The 18,583-nt window shown below is 45.8% G+C and overlaps 1 protein-coding gene across 2 annotated transcripts in view; it reads left to right on the top strand.

Annotated features, from left to right (window-relative positions):
- The window catches only part of LOC8040836 (A disintegrin and metalloproteinase with thrombospondin motifs 7), a 75,525-nt gene extending 59,316 nt beyond the window's left edge, over nucleotides 1-16,209 (top strand). The window contains exons 15-21 of one of the 2 annotated variants that reach the window (XM_040205210.2): nucleotides 1,623-1,743; nucleotides 3,339-3,583; nucleotides 4,081-4,354; nucleotides 5,240-5,442; nucleotides 11,786-12,076; nucleotides 13,193-13,372; nucleotides 13,729-16,209. In XM_040205210.2, coding sequence (XP_040061144.1) covers nucleotides 1,623-1,743; nucleotides 3,339-3,583; nucleotides 4,081-4,354; nucleotides 5,240-5,442; nucleotides 11,786-12,076; nucleotides 13,193-13,372; nucleotides 13,729-13,905 — 1,491 coding nt within the window. In that variant the 3' untranslated portion in view covers nucleotides 13,906-16,209. Of the gene's footprint in view, nucleotides 1-1,622; nucleotides 1,744-3,338; nucleotides 3,584-4,080; nucleotides 4,355-5,239; nucleotides 5,443-11,737; nucleotides 12,077-13,192; nucleotides 13,373-13,728 lie in introns of both variants that reach the window. The other variant, XM_040205209.2, reaches the window with a different exon arrangement.
- The last annotated feature ends 2,374 nt before the right edge of the window (nucleotides 16,210-18,583 follow it).

The raw sequence follows: 18,583 nt of genomic DNA, 5'->3' as shown, positions 1-18,583 counted from the left end.
CGTTGTCACCATTGTTCTTATGCCACTGAACAACTTCCACCTTTCTCTCAATCGTGTAGGCATTCCTCATGGTCGATGCTGGAAGCAAGCGTGGGTGAACAGTTGTGGGGTAGGCAGAGGAATGACTGTCTACTAGTGTGAAGTTTGTTTGCTTGAGCTGTTTCCTTTTTTTCTTTGCACCCAGATGTTTTTGAATGATTCACATCTTTGCCCTTATCTTACCAACCTAACTGGACAAGTATCTTCTCTTTTGTTAGAAATTGGGTCACCGGTGGTGTTTGCGGACGGGTCATCTTCTGACAGCCATTGGACATGTTGTGGTGGGAGCTTCCCGGGCTTTCTAATACGTCGAAGCTACCAATATTTTTAAGGGATGGGCAATGTTTGGGAATTTTATTAAAATAGATATTTTACCGAAAAAGGTAGATGGGCAACATTTCAGGCAGAGGCGTTCTTTTGTAAATTCACTATAACCTTATTTATTCCTCGAAAATGTTGCTTATTGTGGACTGTTAAGCGTGTTTCATATGCAGCGATTTTGGCCCTAGAGTGGCGCGATTTGTGCTGTCACGGCGCTCGTGCCACTCAACCGCTGGTGCTGGCCAGAGCGCCGCGACGGCAGAAATTGCGCCGCTCTAGGGCCAAAACCGCTGCATGTAAAACACGCTTTAGAGAGCACTTGACATTTCAAAACAAAATTAGGGTTGTTGAACCAGCAAAAAAAGTTGTCTATTGTGGACTATTAAGCAATGGACACGTGAGCAATAAAAACGGGCGCCGCACGGCAGTTTCCGTAGCAACTTGCACGGGCCTATTCCCTGCCACCACATCACAGCGTCCGTGCAAGATGCTATGGAAACTGCTGCGTGGCGTCCGTTTTCATTGCTTATCTGTCCCCTGCTTTAGCCCCATTGAGTGCGCTTCACACCGAGCGTCGGTGCACTGTGAAGAAGCATGGCTCTGCAGGTATTGCTTCTCCGCAATGCACTGGTGCTCGGAAAGAAGCACGTTCATTGGGGCCGTGACAAAATAAAGATATGAATTAGACTAAAAAGCCGTTCGAATTAGGCGACTTACAAATATGTTGAAAACATAGCGGGACAACCCAAATTTTGAAATTTGTTTGAATTAACCAGAAGTATAAAATATCTGAGTTTGAATTTATCGTGAGCCTACTGTAAGTGCTTGCATGCTGAGCAGCACTCAATTCATTATTAGCATCATATCATCTTATTACAATACAAATAAGGGACATGGTCTTTCTAATGCAGGTTCTTATTAGGAAAATAACCTTGTACACTAATGTGTCATGAAGCATACCATGTGGTGCATGGCGATATGCATGCCTTGAATTTTCTGAAGAATTAGCAAAAGTGTTTGGGTGAACTTTTTAAGACTAAAACTTTTAATCGGCATATGAAGGAAATTTCTATTACCAATAACATTATTTGTGATATGGCCATACTTTTGCGTAAACTGTACTAAGAATGTACAGAAATGAAAAGCAGTAGAGTTAGATGGAAAAGGATCTTGTCAGCCATGATACTTGCCTGTTCACTGCTATTTTGTGCTCACCTATTATCTAGGAAGATAAAGGCAGTGATAAACCAATGGCTTTTCAGAGGGTGTCATGTGACTGGGGCATCGAGACCAGTGCCCAGGAGGACCGTTGTGGCATCTGCCATGGGGACGGCACGCGCTGCATCACTGTCCGCAAGGAGTTCACCCAGAAAGAGGGCCTCGGTCAGTGCTCCTGCTTGGTGTGAATTAATCAAAGAAACTATGTTGTGTGTATGCGTAGACATCGGCAAGTCGGTCAGCCTCAGTGTGCATCTGGTGTCTCCTCTGTAGACGAGAAAGATAGGGCGTCTCAAGCAGACCTTCCGCTGTAAAACAACCCGGAAAAATCGGCCGCCTATGCGTTACCAAATGCGCACCGAGCAGGTCAGTTGTAGCACATAAAATTTCATTACACAGTTCTCTTCTTGAAATATGAGAGCAAAAACTTGCCGAAATCAAAGTTGGGTACATTCTCAGACGACCGAGCTAACGACACCACTTACTTGTGGTGCAATCTTCTGATAGGTGCAGCGAGCTGACAACAGAGTGCGTTGTCTGCTCGCTGTGCCTATCAAGAGATGGCGCCAGAAATAAATAGCGTCGCTAACTCAATCATCTGCGAACGGACCCAACCTTGACATTGGCAAGTTTTTCACTTTCATTTTTTACAGGAAGAGAACTATGCATTGAAATTTCACACGGTGAAACTAACCTGCTGATGCATATGCTCGGTGAAAGATTGAGTTTACTATGTGCAGGCGCCGATTTTTCCGGCTCGTATTACAGCCAAAGTCCGCTTCGGACACCCTATGTTTGCAACTCCAACGCCCTATTGATGGTAGGCCAGTAGTTCCAAGATGGCGGAAAGAGCCGGAAAGAGCCGGGATAGAGTCTCCAGTATTTCCTACGTGCCTGCTTGCCGACGCTGGTCAGTGCGCTAATTTATTTGTCTACAAATGCAAAGCGATTGGGGCAGGAGCACATTACTGCTCACTGGTGGACAGAGATGTGCATTAGTAAAACGAGCATGTTAACATTTAAAAGGTGCGGAAACCTTGACCTGTGAAGCTTTATGGAAGGTGAGCGCAGTTCGCCTTCCATGAAGCTTCACAGTTTGCTCTTTGCTCTTTGCCTGGCCATTAATGCTCTAAAGAGTGAGCCGTGCATGGCAGTTGTCAAACTCCGGAAGAGCAGCGTTCACAGTATTGATGTCTTCGTGTCCCAGGCTCACAGCTCGCTGCGCACCATCATGGTTTTAGTGTATTGCAACATGTGATGAATTTTTGTGCAGTGCAGTTTCATCGTGCCGACCATAAGAATATGTACTTATACGTGGGTGGAATTATGGGGCGGGCTGGGGGGGGGGGGGAGAGGTGGGGGCCGTAGGGTAGGGTAGGGCCTGCAGGGAGATCTGACGTCACGGACTGATGTGACGCCTTGGGTGATGCATTGCCCAAATATATTTTGCTGACGTAATATTTGCCATTTAACCAAAAACTAAAAAATTTCTTTATAAGAAAAGTTTATGCATGTCGCTTTCTCCCCATAAAAAAAAAAAAAAAGCTGCCCTTTTGGGGGCTTGGGGAAAGGGGGGGGGGGGGGGTTCACCTTTCTTTCTTTTTCTTTTAAGTCTGCCCCTGAACTTGTATGCCAGCTTTTCTGTGCAAATGGCCATTTATAGAGGGGTGTGATTTAAACAACAGTGTGGCTAATAAAATAGTTACTAAATCAATAAATTTACTTAAAACCAAACACTGATGAAATAATCTTTGTCCCAGGTTACACAGAGATTGGGCGCATCCCACGCGGTGCCCGCAACCTGAGGGTGGAGGAGCTGGCTTCGTCCAGCAACTATTTGGCGGTGCAGGGAGCGTCGGACGGGGAGTTCTTCCTCAATGGCGACTGGTTCGTGCAATGGAGCGGGGAGTATGCTGCCGCCGGAACCACCCTTTTCTACCAGCGGCAGGGCGAGAAGGACTTGCTGCACGCACCGGGGCCCACCAAGCAGGAGCTGGTCCTTTACGTAAGCACCACTGGTGTTTCGGCTTCCCGTACTTACACTCTGTCTCGCATTACGATCAGTTCTGCAAACTTATTGGCGACTACGATAGTTCATATTGCGTAATGAATGGAGTAAGTATCGATGATGCTCAATAACAAGCGAGGTATGTAAATATTAATATAATAGCTAGGATGTGATTCTGCTAGCACGCGATTCAGACGCTTTTGGATAGTTACCATAAAATACCTAGCATGCGCCCACGTCGCAATAAGTGCGGATCTCCAATTTTTAAAACAATCGAAGTATGAGCAAAGGTCGTATCAAGCGCCCATCCCAGGAAAGCTTATAGCTCGCCCAGCTAATTGACGTGCTCCCCCGCGTCGGCTGCTTCTCCGAGAAGCTAGTGCAAGGCGGCGAAGCTTTACGTGCATGCTCTGGTGCGAAATGGTGAAGCACTGTTTTTCCCAATACCTGCTTCCCATTCCCCGTAGCCTCACCTTTTCGGGCAATCTCTGCAGTTGCTGTTCCAGTCGGAAAACCCTGGGTTGAAGTACGAGTACACGGTGCCGGAGCTGAACGCGAGCCGCCGTCCGGAGTTCCACTGGCGCTGGTCCGACTGGAGTCCGTGCACGGTGACGTGTGGCGGCGGCGCCCAGGAGTCGCCCCCCAAGTGCGTGGAGAAGGAGGCGGGCCTGGTGGAGGACACTTATTGCGAGGGTGTGAGCCCGCCGAGACCAGCTACACGACGCCGCCCCTGCAGTCGTCAACCCTGCCCTGCACGCTGGTGGACAGGTAAGTAGAAGAGGATTTGTCGGTCAGTTGAGTAGCCAATTCGTAGATTGACGGATCGGCCGATTAATAAGAGAATAGGATTCAAAATTGTGTTTGACGTGATATTTAATTGACCAATCATGTTTGATCGGCATACTAATCGACCCTGCCTCACTCGCTGGTGGACAGGCAAGTGGAAAGATTCGTCAGTCGATGGGGTCACTGATCAACAAATAGACAAATCAGCCAATTAATAAAAATATGTCAAAATTGTTTTTTTATATTTAATCGACCAATCAGTTGTGATTGGTGCATGTGCACCACTCATTCTATCCATCTCACTCACTGGTGGATGGATAAGTGGAGCAGTTTATTAGTCAGACAAGTCACCAATCAATAAATAGACCTACGAACCAATTATTGAAAAGATTAAAAATTGTTATTCATATTTAATTGACCAATAACTTTTGATTGGTGCACCAATCCCCCTAACCCTGCCCCGCTAGCTGGTGGATAGGCAAGTAGAATGATTTGTCGGTCGGTAGAGTCGCCATTCAATAAATGGATCAATAAACCAATAAATAAATAAAGATTATATTAAATCATCAGCATGTAAATGATAAATCACTTTTGGTTGATCCTATTTCATTTAAAAAATTTTAAAAATTTCTTTTACCTTTTATGACGGTGAAATCTTTATGACAGTAAGTTCTGAAACTTTAGCTTGTGGTCCCAACTGCTAGGGTTACATCTGGGTGAGGCCTGAGCATTTGACAACGCATAGCTTTTTCTTTAGGTGAAAAAAGTGCATTCTCTTTCCTCCCAAACGCCGGTATATTGAAGTCTGTGAACGGCTGAAGGTATGTGTGCTCTCCGTCAGTCTGTGCATCTTGTCTCGCCACGTAGGTCCGTGGCAGCCTTGTTCGGCCACATGCGGTGGTCTCCGTCGCCACACCGTGCTGTGTGTGCGTTCGCGTGGCAAGGCAGACCAACTGGCGCTGAATCAGGAGGCTTGCGACCCCTCTACCAGACCGGCCGACACCGAACCCTGTCCAGACGATGCGAGGTGCCACACCGTGCATGGCAACACCACTACGCCTGGTCCGGCGGTAAGCATTACTATCATTTATTTCACCATAATGACATGCCTGTTCACACATAAAGTGCTAACAACTCAGCGCTACTACAGTCATGCCTCATTAATACGGACGCCTCCGTTGCCAGAAAAGTCATCCATAATAACAAATCAAGGTGACGGCGGCAAAGCACGTGATAGTCCTCACGAAAAGTATGAGGACGAGAGCTTAGGTGGCTTTCGCATAACAGTTGGAGAAGAGGGGTAGGAGGAACTCGCATCCGAACCCTCTTTTGCGCGTCTCAGAACTTTGTCACTTGAAATTCTTACAAAAGCGGCATTTTCCTCCCTCCCGCCCGTGTCTCCGATGGCACTGCGCGCACCCAATGAGTCTTGTGTCTCCCTCCGATGTGCTGATTGGCTTTCTCGGACCATAGCCTTTGCCATCTGTCAAGTTATGGTGAAACGGAGCATAGGAGAAATTAGCTTAATGGGTCCAGAGCCCCTCTCCTGTTCCCCGAACAGTGACCAGGTCTACAGTGAAGCGACCTAGGTGACTGGGGGTGCATTCTTTTTTGTTCCCGGTGGTAGGTCATACGCGATCTCGCACAACAATAGAATGCAAGCGGTAATGACCCATTTTACGAAAAAGAGAAAACAAAAACATATTTTGGTGCGTAGCTGCGAATACCTGCGAAAGAATGTCTGGGTGCGAACTGTGACCTCTTGGTTTCGCCGATATCTCGGGGAAGTTTTTGGACATTCTCTTTTTTTCTGTGGGGTATTGGAGTCTATAATAACGGGACAGAAATGCCCGTATATACCCAATTCATCCCAAAACAGCTGTCCATAGTACAGACTGTGGGTTTCCATATTTATGGGGCAAAATTACACGACAAAAAAAAAATCAATCACCGAAAATTTCATCTGTAATGCGGGGTATATTCATCTTAACGGGATTTATATTAATGACGCATGACTGTATAGACAAAGTACTGACTTTGAGCTACGTATGTATCAGCACAATGCCTACTTTAAAGTAGGCATGGCATAAAGCTGATATCTCAGCACTACAGCTTTGGGATAACGCAATTGCATTATCTCAGCGTTGAGGTGCACGTGTGAACTGGTCCCAAGTCCAAGTCCGGCTGATGCTACGAGTGGGTGGGTCCAATTGAGCGGCGCTAACAATGCAGTGTCGTGGCATTCGTCATCTTTCCGGCTGAACTAATCAAGGATGGTGGTGACGCACGCGACCACACGCCAACATACGATGCTCATCCAGATCAAAATGAACAGGGGTGGGGATCAAACCCAGGATCTCTGTTTTGCAGCGTGAGCTTTTGCTCCATGTGCTCCAACCTGCGACTTGCTAATACGCTCAGCCGTCGGTCGCCCTGGGAAGGGGCTTTCCGCTACTTTTTGGGCTTCTGTAAATAACAAAAAATAGGACGACTAAGAAAGTTCACTCTGCACAGCCCATACTGCTCTGCACTTCCATGTATCCTGGTTTTATCCATGGGATTATGATATTTCAATAAGTCATATGGAATGCTTTTTAACAGAACCTTCCTATCCCAAAAATTTGCCCCTTTCCTCTATCCATCTGTTTAGACATTTCCCTACTAAATTAAGTGGGGAAATCGACGTCACGTCAATGTATCTTGCGACACTGCCACTTGTCCTTATATCATTGAACTACATAGAGTGACACTAGGATACATTACATCAATTTTCTCGCTAAATTTAGTGAAGAAATCTAGAGGCAATTTTCTTGCAAAATTTATTGGTAAAATTATTAAACATGTTTTTTGCTTCCTGAAACGACTGTATAATGTCTTATAAACAAATTTATGCAATCCCTTCTTGGATATGAGCTTCCAGTGCATTAATGCATGAAATGCAATATTTAAGGAGCAATTGTTTAAATTTGTGATTTTTGTGATCTTTATCTTTAAAGTCCTATAGACCGTTTTATCGTGGGTAGCGCCATTTTTAGAGCGAGAGAGAAAAGGGGAAAGGGCTACCGGCCCTTTCCCCCTTTCTGATTGTGTAGAAAGAGTAAAAGTTCCAGATGAGAGGCTTGGCCGGTGTTGGGTGTCTGCTGTGCCCCAACTTCTTTCGCGCTTTCTTTTCTGTTTTAGACTCGCAAACTTAATTAGAGCCACGGGCTTCGATGGCAACAGTCCGCCGGTCATCGGGACACCATTGCTCGGTCATAGGGTGCACAAATAACGACAGAAAGCGTCGGATACCGCCCAAGGACCTCGTAGCTTGCATGGGATTCGGCAAGGCACGTGCGGCTGCAATGTTTTGAAGCTCCGCCGCTTTTCGCGCGACTGGAAATGATGAACCATTCATAAATTTTTGCTTGCAATAAACCCCTTTCAACGCAGCCGTTTTTAGTAATGAACTAGTGATACACGAAACAGGAACCTCAATTAACTTTTGTAAACACCCGGAGCTGCTACAGATCGTTTTGCTGCGCTGCTTTTATTTTGCGTGTCCGTGTTCTCATATTTCATTGTGGATGAACGACGAAGACATTCTTGACATGCTTATATCGAACCGCAGAAAGCGTCAAAGCAGCCACGAATTATTTTACTATTTGATGCAATATTTTGAGTACTAACCTCCAAGTTCTATCACTGACACGTTCGCTGCCGCTGTTCCCCCCGTTGCCACACTGGCGGATGCTATGACTATTTTAAACTTTTACAATGGATTCACAAACATAGAATATACTCCACACCAAAATCGAGTTTAGGTCCGTACCAACTACGAGACCCAAAACGAAGGATGCCTTCAATAAGAACCAATTATGGCCGCACTGCTTTGTCATATCAGATAACTAAGATGCTAAACAGAACAGACATGACTATAGATTATAATAAAACATTTTATGCCTTCAAAAAACAGTGCCGAAGCTTTCTCGTGGGCAGTGGTATGAGCTTCTCACTTGTGTGATATGTAGGCTAAGCTGTTATTTTTATTATGTATTTATATTTGACTACAAATATGGCTCTTGGCATATATTCGATCATTATTCATTTCTAGACTAAATTGCTGCCATCAGCCCTATTTTAGGCTGTAACATTCTTCTGACGTTTTATTCTTTTTTTTTATATTAGTGATATGATGCTTCTGTGTCATACGACGTTACATGTGTTATACGCCTCGAATCATGCTTGCTGTGTAACATGTTTTTGCTGGTTGTTTGATTGTGCCGTTTTTTTATTTTTTACAAGTCACAATGTTGAATGTTAAAATACCTGTTCCACTGTGTTTTTTTTTTTTTTCTACTGAGTATACTTTTTGCTGATTATATTTATTGTACTGTTTACTGTTGAACTGTTGGGGGGGGGCAGAGACTTTGTCAGGCTTCACGCCTTTATCTCTGCCCCCTGGGCGGAAAAAATCCCGCCAAACAAATAAAGAAAAAAAAACAAAAAAACAAAGAAACGTACACACTGGGCTCGAAGACGCAGATCGCAACACACGAGTCGTACCCTGGAGCGACTATCCAGCGCTTCAAAGCGCCCAATCACCGGAAACAACCCAAACAAACCACCAGCGGCACTCCGAGCAGCGCTTTTGCCGGCTCTCTGGTATCGCACAGAAGATCGCTATTCAGGAAAACCGATAGAACTACCTTTTCAACAATTTCTAGCCTCATCCGGCGGCGGAAATAAGCCTTCAACTAAGTGTTGTAAATGATGAAATCGAGTCAGTCACCACTGCAAATTATCAATATTAAGATAAATTCAGTTACAAAATTTTACAAGCTGAAACAGCAATTATCACGAGAATACTGGCACGCACCTTGCGAGCGCACCCCATGTTCATCGGCGGTAGAGCGTTCGGTGCGCGCTCCATTCACAAGCTATTCCGAGCACAGTCGAGAAGATGGTGTTGAGGAAATGTCTTTTCGGTTTACTAGCGCAACCCACTGCTGCCAAGACCGGGGTCATGTGGAAAGCGATGGAGCTTAAAGACATTGCAGCCACTCTCGCCTTGCCGGATTCATTGCAAGCTACATAGGTCCTCGGACAGTATTCGACGCTTTCTGTCGTTATTCGTGCACCCTATGACCAAGCAATGGTGTCCCGATGACCGGGGAACTGTTGCCATCTAAGCCCATTACTCTAACTAAGTTTGCAAGTTCAAAACAGAAAAGAAAGCGCGAACGAAGTTGGGGCACAGCAGACACCCAACACCGCGGCCAAGTCGCTCATCCGGGACTTTCACTCTTTCTACACAATCAGAAAGGGGGAAAGCGCCGGTAGCCCTTTCCCCTTTTCTCTCTCGCCTTCTTTCAGTAAAACGGTCTATAGGCAGCGACTTTATCTCCAAAGTCTTATAGGCAATCGGCTGTGATATCTTTATCATCAAAGTTGTGTCATGTGCGAATAGTTAATTTTAAGCAGATTCGAAGCGAATAGTAGCGATTTTGGCCAAACATTTTCAAATCGAATATTGAATAGTTTCTCCAAGTCTTTACTACCATACATTGTGCTAAAACGAAAATTTAGCTTTACTTGTGAAAGTTCTTGCACAACCTTCCATTTACTCACTTCTAAGCTCAGTTAATTTTAACATGGTTATGTATGTTATGAACTGTGGTTAACGACAAATTTGTTGCAGCTATCCTAATCTAGGGGAGTTTTAGATATGTCGGCTTGTAAATAGCATATATTCAATCTTAAATTAAAAATTTTACAACATAAACAAATTTTGGGGCCATTCCACTCTGTGACGGTGGTTGGCCAGTGAAGGTGTAGAGCACCACCACAAATGATTCACCAAGAAACATGCAAAAGAACTTCATCAAATGTTTATTTACACTATACATACATCATCCTGAAACGGTAGTGATGATTGCTTTGTGATCACTATGGTATACACTAATGGGTTCCATTACTACTTTGGTGAGATTCTTAGCTAAAGTTAAATCTATGCATGACCAGTGGTGCTCATCATGGGCACGCTGCTCTTTGGGAGTCCTAACTATGCGTGGCCTTCCCATAGCAACTGCAGAACACAATGAAATGCCCTGCTCAGCAGCTGCTGCTTTTATATATGTAAAGCAGTGACATCACCCGACTCGAGCGGGAGAAGGCCTGTTGGTCTCATATGCATCTCCATTATCACACATTTCTACGTCTTTCTTTATCAAAATGCATATAGAGGTGATGAGGCGTTTGTGCATTTCCATGCAATAGGGTGCTTTTATGTGCAATTTCTGACTTGTTTTTGCACATGAATACCAAAAATGCATGACCAGACCGGTTTTAGAGCGCAGCTCTTAGGGGCCCGTTCCCGGCTTGAGCGGCGTCGGCGTCGCCGTAACCAAGGTCATCCCAAGGTCACGTGACCCCTCCCAAGGTCATCTCAAGGTCACGTGACCCCTCCCAAGGTCACGTGACCCCAAGGTGACCCCCACGTGACCCCAAGGTCACGTGACCTCAGTCACGGGGTCTCCTCCCCAAGGTCACGTGACCCCCTGAGGTCACGTGGGGGTCACCTTGGGGGTCACGTGACCTTGAGGTGACCCCCCACGTGACCCCCAGGTCACGCCTCCCCGAGGTCACGTGACCCCCCTCCCCAAAGTCACGTGACACCCCCCCCCCCCCTCCCCCAGGTCACGTGACCCCCCCGGAGCATATTAAAGAATGAGGGGAGAAGGAGGAGGGGTCTACCCTCCCCTCAGTACCCTTCACTCCTCCAAATCAAGAGCTGCGCTCCAATTCGGCGTTACAGGGAGTTGTAAACGGCTTTCACTTTTTTTAAGCCTCTTGCGACATCTTAAAACCGGATGCGCTGCAGCAGAGCTGGTCTAAGACGTCGCAAGAGGCTTAAAAACTTGGTCTGGTTTTTCTCGGTCTTACTCGGTTGCATATGTATGAACAGCGCTTTAGCCATATACAGCTTTGCTGTAATACAAGCACGAATGATGAACGTGTGTCATCAAGTCATCGCTGCCCAAAATATACCGTAGCATAATCGCGACGGTTTAGTCCCATTGTGTGCACTTCTCTTGCAGCACCTGTGCACAGCAGGAAAGAAATACCCGCAGAACCCACAAGCTCCACGGGTATCGCTTCCCCGCAGCGCACAGGTGCTCGGTGAGAAGTGCACTCAACAAGGCTGACCGATCGTGATCAGCACTTTGAAAAGTATGAATATTGCAGTTCATCTCGAAACGCACATCGAATAGCATATTATTCGAAACTATACTATATTCGAAAACTCGAATATTTGCTCAGCCCTATCAAAGTCTGATAGGACTTTGAGATAAAGATCACTACCAATCTGTTTTGTGTTTCCAGATCACCTGCAGCACCGGTGATCAATCCAACGAATGCACCTCCCCGCAGTCAACCCCCTCGCCCACATCTTTGCCTCCTTCCTCAACTGCGTGCGAGAGCAATTCAACTTGTGCCCCGGATCCGTCCAAGCCCACAGAAGTCCCGCCACGTCCGACCGAGAGCGCACTGGACATCCAGACCAACGTGGTGCTGGACGTTCCTCTGGGCGACGCTCCCGGCGACTTCTGGAACCTCTCGGGGATCTCCGGGCTCCCCGAGATCCTCCACCTCCCGGTGCCACGAAAGACGGTGGTCCTTGAAGACGCCCGTTATGCCTGGCGAGCGTCCAAGTGGTCTAAGGTAACCTTTGAAACTGTTCGTTTTAGAGCGCAGCTCCTAGGCGCCTCTTTCTGGCTTCAGCGGCAACGCCGTCAGCGTAATTGCGCGTCGCATTATGGGACATTTCCCATAATGACGTCACACGTGAAGTCACAAAGGCAAAGTTTTCCCACTAAATTTGGTGAAAAATTTTCTGCTAAATTTAGCGGGAAAATTTTCTTTTTAAATTTAGCGGAAAAATTTCCCCGCTATTCTAGTGGGAAAATTTTACTCGCGTGACGTCACACGTGATGTCACGCAACCCTCTTCTCTGTACCCTCCCCTCCTCCTCATCAAGAGCTGCGCTCTAATTCGGCATTACAAAGAATTGTAAACGTCTTTCACTTTTTGAACACGAAGATTCTGTACTGTAGTTGGGCTGCAGATTTTCCAATGTTAATTTTTAAAAAAGATCTGCAAATATATTTTGGTGTTTATTATTTGTCAGAAATTGGTGTCTTTCGGTGATTTTGTTTGTGCATATATGCTAAGATAGTAAACAAAATTGTGCGTAATCATAAAAGAAATGTAAAAAGCTAAAAGTTCAAGTTTACTTCAATTTATATATACCCTTATATTGCTTCACACTAAAATGATTCGACAGTGATTGCAAAAAAATGGACGAGCCCGAACACGCATCAGTTAGGCCGAGTGTTCAAGTTATGTTGTTTCTTTTTTTTGTCTTTTTTGGACCTTAGCTGCGCACGTTTGCTACGGGGGCTATATTTCTTGTTCGATTTGTTGGCGAGAACATTGAAACTGGCTCCGGCTTGCGCATATATTGTAATCATAATACACACGTGCAAGTTTATCAATGCAGTTTCGCAAAGCCGATCGAACATATGCGAGTGTGACTCAAACAAAGGTACAACTTCAATATCAGCTTTTTTTCGTGAAAACGGCCATTTATAGAGAGGTGTGACTTACACAGAGGTGCGATTTATTGACCGGGATATACGGTTCTCTTTAATGTTATCACGCTGTTCCCATAAATCGTTCCGCTTCAGGTATTTCGCAAATCGTGTTCATTGAACCGCATGCGCCGAGAAGACAGAAAAGGCCAAAAAAGTGTTTGTGGTCCCCTTCTTGCCTCGGCAGTGCTCACGTGGCTGCGGCGGCGGTGAACGACGGCGGCGGGTGAAGTGCGTGGACAAGGTGACTCAGCGCGAGGTCCCCCAGGAATCGTGCTACCTGCACACACAGCACCTCAAGCCTCCCGAGAGATCCGCGTGCAACTTGGACCTCTGTCTGGCCTGGACCTCCTACGACTGGTCAAAGGTGGGGGCGACCGGCTTTCTGTGGTCCACAGGAAACGCACTTCTCTTGCCAGGTTAGACGAGCCAATGTCTGGAACGCGCGTCTCTGACTGGCGTGTCCATAGCCTGTTGCAGGTCAAGAAACGCGGTTCACGCTCCTCTCCTAATGCCCTCCACTCTTTCCACTTTAGCAGAGCAAACTCTGGAGAGGAGGTGAGCGGGGAGGAGGAAACAACCAATCGTAGCAAGCAGAGAGCTTCGTAGGAGGAGCCCGCATTTCTTAACCCGCTACGTCGTAAGCGGTTGCAACGCTCTCGGCGATGCCCGAACGGTAGATGTGCGAACGAAATCTTAAATACGCGCGTCTGCAACACGCAGTGCTCCGCGAGGTGTGGCCCCGGCAACAAGCATCGGGAGGTGAGCTGCCCCATCCGCGATCGCTGCGACCCGTCCCGGCGACCCGCCAACATGACCACCTGCAACCGGGGGCCCTGTCCCACGGAAGCCACGCCCCAGCCATCTTCCGCCTCGACCGAACTTCAGAACCACCCGTGACGTCCGTCTCGACGCGGCGGAGTGATCGTCCCGGAGTGCGTGCCTTAGGGACAGCGTGTGCGAGAAGCCCTCCACTATACTCTGTTCACCTCCAAGCTAGTGCGCCAGGAGCTGCGTGCTCGCCGGAACAATCAGCCGCCTCCCTTTCCTCACCTGACCCCGATCTCTACCAAAGAGAGCCTTAGAGCTGAATTTACATACGTCACTAAAGAAGGCGACCGTAGGGCACAGATCGGAGACGGCTGCTGGGTCAGCGTTCGGCTGGAACTCGCGCTTAATCAGTGAGAAGTCGATGTCTCGGCTGAGTGTTCACGCACCAGTCATTTGTGATCTGTGCACTAAGGAGGCCTTCTTTAGTGACACAGGAAAATTCGGCACTATAAGGCTTTCTTATGTAGAAGGTGTTGTCCCTATGCGGGGGTATGGGCAGGGGTGCAATTACATGCCGAAAGGTAAACGCTTGACTGGTTCAACGAGCACGTAGCTTCTGCCACACTATCACCTTGGCAGTGGAGGGGGTACACCAGCGATGCCTCCTCAGAGCGCGCTTGGGGAAGAAACCGGTATCTGCAACAAAAATGGCAAATGGCCTTGGCCACCTCTGGTGCTTGAAGCACCACGCAGCGATCTAGTGGTAGCGGGGAGAACCAGTGGCATGCCTTATTGATGCCTTGTTTCGTCTTAAACTGAGCCCTCGGAGGGGAATGAGAGCATGAGCAGGTAGCTTTGAGCAGAGCCGTCTTTTGGGAGAGTTTGGCCAGTCTATGATCTCGCCGCCGTAACGACCCCATCCCGAGTGAGCCAATCAGCCCACAGCGCAGAGCTAGAGGCGTGAGTGCATGCGCGTGAACTCCCGGCTGCTCCCAGCTGAGCGGGGAGGGACGCCATTTTCATTCATTCGCCCGGTGCAATGCATGGGATCGACATCCAAATTCTGGTTCCTTCCTATTATTTGGCAGGCTCTGGCAAGAAAATGATAGTGTTATTTGTCGGTGGCTTGAGAAGCTAACGAATGAAGCTTCTTCACGTTTGAACACAAACTTTGATTCAGGCAAAAAAGAAATAAGCCCAAAGCAGATGACGCATAGCCTCAACAGTGCTCTGCGCCGACGGCGTTGCGTCAAAATGGCGGTCGTCTCCTCTTTGCTCCCTCATTTCTTCGTCGCTCCTTCGGCGCTCTCCTCTCTTTGCTTCACTTTTCTCCTCTCCAGTGCCTTCATCACCTTACCCACTGGCCAGACTCTCAATATGTGGCTCTGGCTTTGATAAATACTTTTCTCTTATATGTGCTCTCTTGAGCAGCAGAGTGGCTTCTTAAAGCTATGAGCTTGCACTTGTAACCTTTTGCTGTGTGCTCACTTTATAGCTGGTCTTGACAAGGTGTCCAGCACTTATGCAGCATGATAATAGAAAGTCTACCATGTAGTTTTCTTTCAGTTCTTAATTTTTTTACTTTAATGTTCAATGTTGGAAATGGAGGCCCCTAGTTCTGCCATGTTGCCATTTGAGTGCTACCTAGCGCTGCAGGCTTTCGGAGGTTTGAGCCGCGAGATTGAGCTGCCACAGGTTTCGGGCAGTTCATGGCTTGTCTTTTTTCGAGGATTCTGTTAGATAAAAAAAGAAAATTGTAGGTTATTCGCCTGCATCGCATTCGATTTGCCCGAAATCCACAGAGCAGTGCAAGGAGTGAAGGATGAGGTCATCCCTGTTTGCAAACTAGGATTGTGTATCACATTGTCAAACATTCGACAGTCCATGTCAGCAATATACTAAGCCGAGGTTGGCTGTACACGGCACTAACTCATTCAATACCAGTGAAGAAAGAAGTCAGCTCACCAAACTGGCGCTGGCATATCAGCCTTCCTATATACACTTCTTAAGCATGTGTGCAATTGTTGTGTGCTTTTCGTTTTCCTTTTAAGCTTCCCCCACCCTCAGGTCAATTGTGGGTCGGTTTTCTTTTATCCCTTGTCATTTGATTAACTCATTTTTTTTATTGTTTTTTTTACCCTTACTGACCAAAACCAAACTATGCCAAATACTATGGTGCCCGTGGCTTTTCATGCGGGTACGATGTATGTAATGCAACAACTGCGGCGTTTGTCCTAAGGTGCCTTTGTGGGAAGAGGATGGGCTGCCATTGTAATGTCCCTTTTGATATTATTACCAAGCGGAAATGTGTCTTGCCCCTTGCCCCCACCCCACCAATAAGAGTCACAATTAAGTGAGCGGTATGATGCATAGGCCGACGTGTAGTGGTTAATACTCCCCGTGTATATTTATAAAAGTGATAGTTACCTAGTTGCCACTGTGTCTTGTCTCCATTCTCTGGTATGGTCAACCAACATGTGTTATGAGCTTTTTTTTTTTTTTTTTTTTTGCTTTTTTTCATTGTGCTGTCAGAGATTTGGGGTGGCTGGTGGGTAGCTGTACTTTGTTGGATGTTGCTATGTTTGCAGCACGAAAAAGTACCGAATGGTGTGAAGATATTGGTACAATCGCTTACTGGAAATTGGGGAAGTTGACAGTATACTCTATTTTATATAGCAGGTTTAGGCAAGCTCATATATGTTATTGACCAGTCCAAATTATATTTTCTCCAGAATGTTTTTAACACATTCCTTCTACTTTTATTTCAGTTATTTACCTTGAAGGGCCAATAAGCATTATATATGGAGGTTTGACAAGGTAGGGTGACAATTAATCTGATAGCTTGCACCGCGCACATTACTGATTGCTAATGAGTTAACTAGTATATTTTGTGTTTTGGTGCCTGCAACAATATTCACACTTAGAATATGTTTCACTTTATGCGAGCTTAATGGCACTAGCGGGACCCAAGTATACTTCCAGGCAACGGCACTGACGAAGAAACTCCTTTCTTGCAGTGTAGTTTCAAGGACAAAAGCGAGTATTTTCTTTCAATCTCTCTTTTGCAAAACTTGGTAACGCAGCTGGGGGGTCGCAGTTCCCCCCAGTGACAATACTTGAATCCGGCTCATAGATTGGACGTGAGCATTGCAGGAACACTTGACTTGGGCTCATGATAATAGCTCGACAATCATTGGGGTGGTGGCCCGTGTCCAATCGCTGCAATGACGACAATAGCCAAACCATAACGATGTCTGGAACTCAGCGCATGTACTGTTCTTTCATCTTCCTGTGCTCTGCCGACCCCAGCGCATGGCTATAATCCACACTGGCGGCATATAATCGGCTCCAGATCACGTGACTGCTTGCTCTGGCTACAAGTTGAGGGGGTAAACGCTGCTCGTTTTTCTTCATTTTTTGTGCATGTGGTGAAAAACAAACGTGTTTTACAGGTCATTAATGTCGGGGATTCATTTTAAGCAGTATTTGCACAAAGTACAAAAATCGTTGAAGTTTGTCCTTATAAAAAGTTCCTGATTTTTTTTGTAAACAGTTTAATTGGGATACGCCTGTTAAGAAAATTAATTTTATGCAAGAAAAACATTTTTTTAGACCAATCTTGGTGGCGCGAGACAAGATTTAGACGGTAGTCGCCCCCTCTCCAGTAGTTTTCTCTCTCGGCATTTCGGGCGCGTGGAGGAGAGGTGGATCGGGTTAACCATCACATTGAGGTGGAAAGAGTGTATGACCATTTCGTAACGTCGTGGACTTTGTGCGCAGAATTTAAAATAAGTCTCGCGCCGTCAATATTGCTCAACAGTTTTTTTTTATGTAAAATTACTTTTTTGACATGCGTATCCCAACCAGACTGTTTAAATTTTTTTTTTTTTTCGTTTTTTAAGGACACTACAAACTGCACACTTTAACATATTATTTGAACTTGCTCGACTACCCATTGATTTTCACCTCAAGAATCACAGTAAAGAGATGAATTCCTCTCTTTAGGTAGTGAATTGCATTATGTGGTGAATTGATGGTAAGCATCGGTTCCATGTTGTTTTACTGAAATTCGCACAATTCAAATGCAAAAAAAGGCACAATTTTTTTATGCCAGCTTAATGTTTTAAGAATTGGGTACTTCATGCAGTGTTTTTTCTTCAAAGCAACAGTGGGAAGGGCAATAATTTTTTTTTTTAAATGGCACATAGAGTTGACATGGTGTTTGAGCATATTTCTGGAAATCAGCTATCATAAAAATTGGAAAGGTATGCCTTTATAGAATGAAGCAAATTTGTAGATGTATTGCATGCCATTCAGTTAGACAGTACAAAACAACTTTTTCTGGTGTTTTAAAAAAAAATATCCGATTGGTAATTTCCTGACTTTCTGTGCAGCATGATGATCCAAGAGCACAAGATGATCAGGAATTCATACCTTTCTACAGCTGGCAGTTTTTATATATATATATATATAAAAACTTGCACTAAGATTGTTTCGTAACGTTTCGTTTTGCTAAATAATTCGGCACAAAAGCTACACGGGGTCAGCTTAGGTAGTGTTCCTAACAGTTCCATGTGTTTTTTTTTTTTTTTTTTTAACTGACCATGTCTTTTTCACTTCTGTAAAAACACCAGTTAGTTTCGGCCATACAAACTAACCTGATATTTATATTATTTTTAACCTTGACAGTTGGCTGAAATTTTAAACATGCATCTCCACATCGCACAATTTCTGAAAATAACAAGCACAGCACTGTAGCCCGAAAAGCCTGCGAGTACAGCCTCCTCCGCGCAACGTCATCAAATTC

This window comes from Ixodes scapularis, unplaced genomic scaffold (assembly GCF_016920785.2).
Source record: "Ixodes scapularis isolate PalLabHiFi unplaced genomic scaffold, ASM1692078v2 PGA_scaffold11__112_contigs__length_91849675, whole genome shotgun sequence".
In the NCBI taxonomy this organism is placed as follows: domain Eukaryota; kingdom Metazoa; phylum Arthropoda; class Arachnida; order Ixodida; family Ixodidae; genus Ixodes; species Ixodes scapularis.
This window is presented reverse-complemented; position numbering and strand designations above follow the sequence as displayed.